This window comes from Grammomys surdaster, unplaced genomic scaffold (assembly GCF_004785775.1).
Source record: "Grammomys surdaster isolate TR1022 unplaced genomic scaffold, NIH_TR_1.0 126176, whole genome shotgun sequence".
Classification (NCBI taxonomy): domain Eukaryota; kingdom Metazoa; phylum Chordata; class Mammalia; order Rodentia; family Muridae; genus Grammomys; species Grammomys surdaster.
In genome coordinates, this window is record NW_021620983.1 from 6,297,608 (window position 1) to 6,303,379 (window position 5,772).

The following is a 5,772-nucleotide window of genomic DNA, read 5'->3' on the forward strand; positions in this document are numbered from 1 at the left end:
TCTGTACCCCAGGTTGGACCTGAAGTTTCAGCGACTGTCCTTCCTGCCTTTGCTTCTACATTTTAAAAGAGGAACTGGTAACCAGGCAACACATTTTCATTAGAAAAGCCATCTCAGTCCTTCCATCTAAATATTAAAAAGGCTCTGTCTTTGGGTACCATTGCTGGTGGGTGACGCTTCAAACCGGAGGACTTTTATAAAGTTTTTTTTTTTCTGGTGGGGAGGGGCTGCAGGCAGGGACAGATGGTCTCTCACTGTGTACCTCTCTGATTGACATGGAACTTGCAATGTAGACCTGACTGGCTTTGAACTCAGAGATCTGCCTTCCTCTGCCTTTCTGGTGCTGGGAATTAAAGACATGTGTCACCATTCTCAGCTCTTTCTAACTGGAGCAAGGTAAAAGGGATTTCAATGTCCCTACGCCCTTTTCCAAAGATCTGAGGCAGGGGCTTTGCTCTCTGTGTATCCAAAAGGATGAAGTTCAGGTTGTGTGAGGACACTAAAAGGTCAGCTAGTTGGCAAGATCGTCCAGGTTTACAGGAAATGTCACCTACAATGAACAGAGCCAGCAGAAAAGGCCAGTAGCACACATGTCCATGTGGGCATTTACCCCATCAAGGAGTTTATCACCAGACCAAAAACTGCCAAGACTACCAAAATCTCACCAGGCAGGATGAGGAAGAGACAATTGAGAAGGTGTGGAAGAGCAATCTTATGTATAGATTTCATTTAAAAAATGGTTCATTAAAAACTGGTTCAACGAAGGGGGAAAACAAAGTAAAGAACACGCATTGCATTTGTAGTAAACCTTTGAATTCAGCAAGGATAGTTTAGGTGCTCAGAGAAAAGCTACAGGCGAATCCAAGGAAGTTATGTGAGGGTGTGATCTTTTGGTTATAGACAGCATGGAAGTTTCTCTAGTCCAGAAAGCCTGCAACAATGTATCTCTTAATTTTTTTTGTTTTTGCTTTTTTTTTTGTTTTTGTTTTTGTTTTTTTCCAGACAGGGTTTCTCTGTGTAGCCCTGGCTGTCCTGGAACTCACTCTGTAGACCAGGCTGGCCTCAAACTCAGAAATTCACCTGCCTCTGCCTCCCAAATGCTGGGATTAAAGGCATGTGCCACCAACGCCCGGCATTAATTTTTTTTTTTCTTTTGAGCAGACCGTTTTCTTTTTCTTTGGAAGAATTCAGCTCTGCCCATGGGCAAAATTCCTTTCCCAGAAGGACTTTTTTTTCAAAAGGTGTTTCTGGTTCATTACTGCTTGAAGTAATTTTTCTGTCCGGTTTTAGTATTTTTTGAAGTTACAAAGATCATGCTGATATCTTCTTTTAGGAATTTTCCATTCCTGATAAATTCGGTGCTGTAATTTTTCCATTGGCGTTTTCAATGTTGGTTTTTGCTATGGAGTAAGTTGGTAATTCTGGGTTCGCCATGTAGTAGGATGTGATCTTGCTATATCCTGTGCGTGTGCTTCAACCCCAGTCATTTTCTGATAGTCTGAAGCAGTATCTAATACCCTATTTTGGCAGGCTCATAATGTATATAGAATGGGATTAATTTACAAGGACATCACTGTTCTTCAGGCTCATCGCTCACACTGACTACATGTACTGCTGGAGGTTCATTACTTGCAGTCTGTTAGTCAGCACTGTAGACCTTCCCTTTAGGCTTGTGAATGCTTAATACTTACAGAGCTGGATATGCAGGTGCAAACCCATCACCTCAGCACCTGCGACAACGCAGCAGGAAGACTGCCACATTCAAAGCCAGCCTGGGCTGCATACCAAGAAAAGGCCAGCAGGCAAGACCTTGTCTCAAAAACAAAGTTAACACGTCATGACACGCTGAGGAGAGTAAGGAAGTGACATCTGTAACCCGGTACACAGTACAGTTGCCTGTGACTGAACTAAGTCTTTCAGAAATAATACTTATTTTCACTATCTGAGATGCGTGCGTGCATGTACATTTTTCCTTTTTTTTTTTTTTTTTTTTGAGCCAGGCTTTTAGTCTGTCGCCCAGGCTGGCTAAGAACTCGAGGCAATCCTTCTGCCTCCGCCTTCCAAGTTCCGGGTTGACAGGTGTGCGCCCCCACACCTGGCTCTAACCAGAGGAGTCTTTCTGGAATTCATAGAAAACCACCACTCGCACCAGTACCGCTTCTTAGGAAACACTAACAGCAGACTCCTCTAGCATGCTCGGCAGCAGCAGTCTGTCCCAGGAGCCAGCAAAGTGAGGCGCGGCTGGGCTGTCACCAGCGCCGGCTCCCCAGAGCGCCGGAGCGTGTTCTCAGCGTGGCTCGCGCACCTACCCGAAGGGAGGCTGGGTGGATGATGCAGGGCTCGACCAGTTCCCCTGCTCTCCCGCTCAGCCCCGCCCCTCTCTTCTGGCCCCGGCGAATTCAAATCGGCCCGGCCGAAGGGCAGAGCACCGAGTGATCGATCGCTCCCGCCCCGCGAGCCGCCATTTTTGGAAGGTGGGAGGAGAAAGGCGGGTGGGCGCGGTGCCTGCTCTGCGAGATGCTGTCTGGACTTGGCGGCTCTCTGCAGCAGGTCAGGACGAGGGCAGCACGGTTGGCCGGCGCCCTTCCTCCGGCTGCGTCTCCGGAATGAGGCCTCGGCGCCCGCGCGGGACGACTCGGTTCCTCCTCAGAGCGTGAGTGCGGCGCGCGCGCCCGCCCGCCGCCGCTGTCAGTTGGCGCGCGCCCCCGGCGCCCCGCCGCGGGGCCCCCCGGCCCCCCCCCGGCGCTCGCTCGGCGCAGACTCGCTTGTTTGTTTCTGCAGGAATCCTAGGAGAGGCCGAAGCCGCCGCGATGCCGGGGAAGCTGAAGGTGAAAATCGTGGCCGGTCGCCATTTGCCGGTGATGGACCGTGCCAGTGACTTGACGGATGCCTTCGTGGAGGTTGGTTCCTGGTCCTGCCCCTGAGAGCACGGGGCGCCGAGCCCTGCCCTTCCCGCGGTCCCCGGCTCCGTGGAAGGATGCCCGCCCGCCCCCAGCCCGTGGGATGTGGCCATCGGTCCAGGACAGGTCCCGCCGCCGGGCTCGCGGTGTCCCCCGGGGTCAGGGCGTCAGTCCGACCACCTGCCGGTCCGAGGCGTGGCCGCGGAGGCGCTCGCACGACCTCGTTTGCGACTAGGAGGTTAAGGGCCATTGCTGCAGTAAGTCCACGCAGCCAGCCCTCCGGGGGCACCCGTAGTCCTATGGTGCGACTGCATCCAACCCGTACCCCGACACTGTCTGAATCATCAGTGCAAGTCACACACAACGGCAGCACTTCGGCTGCCCTTGTGTAGACTGCTAGGGAGACGAGCTGTCTCAGGGTGATTTATTGCCTTGAGGTAGGAAGTCAATTAAGTGTCATGGATTTCAATTGCAAAATTGCTTTTTAAGTCTAATGATGAGTTTAAAAGTCATGCAAATTAGCACAGGCCTACTGTCCGGAAGTTAATAACTCAGAACCTGAAAGAAGCCAAGGAGAAATTGTAATAAAAGTTGACATGATGAAGCAGACCGTCATTAGAGCAATAATCATTTGGGCTATTAATGCTTAAGGTTCAAAGACAGCATACTTCTACTCAATATATTGTTAAACGTTCTAGAACCTAATTAACTGAAATTCACTCTATTTTTTTAATTTTATTTTTATGGCATTTGTTGAGTTCGATTTCATTTTTTTTTAATGAAAAAAACAAAAAACAAAAAAACAAAAAAAAAAAAACCAAACCAGTTTGCTGTGGGCCAGATGTCAACAGAGATCTAGAGATAACTGAAGTTGTGTTGCCCTTCAGGCAGCCCGGAGGATGATCCACACAGCTGATATTAATGGCTGATATGTATTGAGCTTCATTATTGCCATCTTTGTGTTCTTTTTAAATCCTTAGTCTTTACAGCAGAGCTGCTGGGAGCCGTCTCCCCACCTTACAGGCTAGGCAGTGGAGTCATAGGGGTGGAAGTAATGTACCTAGGGTTACCTACCTTGTAAGTCTCCGCAGCCTAGCAGCATTCTCACACAACTTCTGGCTCTCTGGACAAGATGCTGGATGTTATATTTGAATGAGGGAACTTAGTTCTGTATAGGGTATAAGAGAACTGTCTAAGGCCGTGACAGCTGAGCCGAGCCATGAGAAACACCCAGGACTTTTCAGACAAAAGGAACGGCAAAGGCACAGAGTTTTGGTAAATGGAATGTTCAGGAAACCATTTTAGTATAAGGTATACCTGGAGTAAAGGAGTAAAATGTGGGTATTGGAGTTTGGAGAGCAACTGGAAAGGTGGGTTGAAGCCAAGCCCCCCACCCCCCATTTTTTTGGTTGTATATTCTCTTTGAAGGTGGGAGAAGGTTTTCAGCAGAAATGAAATTTTTTTTTTTTAAAATTAGGTTGTTCATAAGATGGCCTGAATGGGTATATTTATTTTATTCTGAAGGTAGAGCTTCACTAAGTTGCCCTAGCTTATTTTGAGATTAAAGTTGTATCTCAAGCAGGCATGGTATACACACTCTTAATCCTAATGTTTAGGAGGCAGAGGCAGGTGGATCGCTGAGTTTGAAGTCAGTATAGAGTTCCAAGGCCAGCTAAGGATACATAGACGCTATGTCAAAAATAAGTAAATAAAAACCATAAGTAAAACCTTTTTGCCTCCATGTTCTGAGTAGCTGGGATTGCAGACATATGCCGTCAAACACAGCCCTTTCTGTAAATAGGTACTGATGGTTGTTTGCTGGGCCCTGTGCTATTCTGGTTTAGCTGATGTGTATATATATGATGATGAACAAGATGGATTTGGTTTCCAACTTTAAGAAACTTTTATTTTGGTGACTAATATAGACATTTAAAAAGTAAAGAACTTATGAAGTTTATAATACAGATTAGGAAAAAATTGTTATGGGTCCCATAAGAGAGTATAATAGAGAATGACAAGAATCATCGATTTTAGCTTGTGAGGACAGTGTCAGCCAAGCAAACACCTGCTGGATGAGAGACATTGGCTACTGAGAGGCTGTAGCCTGTGTCTGTGTAAAAGGATGAGGAGGCAGAAGAGAAGCTGGAGGAGACTGGTGTGTTATGGGAATGAAGGGACATGTAGGTGGCTGTCTTCTAGTGAAGGGAAGGGAGAGTAGTGTGAGCTACATTTGGGGACATGATCAAGGGACTGATGGCGCAAGGCTTGAGAAACCACGGCTAAGATTTGAATTTTATAAACTCAGTTGGTAACTCTCATTGAACGATACTTGAATTGCAGTGTGTTGAATCCAGTCTGTGTAGTTATAACAGATAACAGGCCCACATGGTGGGTTTGGTCATGGGAAGAAGTGGACGCATTCCAGATCTATTTTGAGGGTAGATTAGAGCATTTGTTGGTAGACTGGAGCCAGGGACCAGGCAAAAGAGAAGTAAAAGGCGGTCAGCCCCTAGCTCTCTGGGGTAGGCAGGTCACGTTCCTAGAACTGCAGGAGGATAGCCATGGACTGAGAAGACTGTCTCCACCTGTGTGGGTTAGGCGGGAGGTGTCTTTTAACAACATTTGTCAGAGAGGCAGCTGATTTGTGGCTGTGATGTTAAAAGAACACCTTGAATGAAAGGCAAGGCCAGCTTGCTCAATCCTGTGAGGTCAACAACTACCCTTCAGTATTTTTATGGTTGAGCTGTGGGTGAGGAGGGCTTCCAGTCATGCTGTCCCAGTCCCAGTCATGCTGTCCAGGGACCTTCAATAAAACAGCTTGCTTCTTTTCTCTTTTTTTTTCTCTTTTTTTTTCCTCTCCTCTCCTCTCCTC

The 5,772-nt window shown here is 47.5% G+C and overlaps 1 protein-coding gene across 4 annotated transcripts in view; it reads left to right on the forward strand.

Moving 5' to 3' along the window:
* Positions 1–2,434: 2,434 nt before the first annotated feature.
* C2cd5 (C2 calcium dependent domain containing 5) overlaps positions 2,435–5,772 on the forward strand; it is an 86,676-nt gene continuing 83,338 nt past the window's right edge. For 3 of the 4 annotated variants that reach the window (XM_028757621.1, XM_028757622.1, XM_028757624.1), the window contains exons 1-2: positions 2,435–2,653; positions 2,782–2,900. In XM_028757621.1, the coding sequence (XP_028613454.1) occupies positions 2,811–2,900 (90 nt within the window). In that variant the 5' untranslated portion in view covers positions 2,435–2,653; positions 2,782–2,810. The remainder of the gene's footprint in view (positions 2,654–2,781; positions 2,901–5,772) is intronic. The other variant, XM_028757625.1, reaches the window with a different exon arrangement.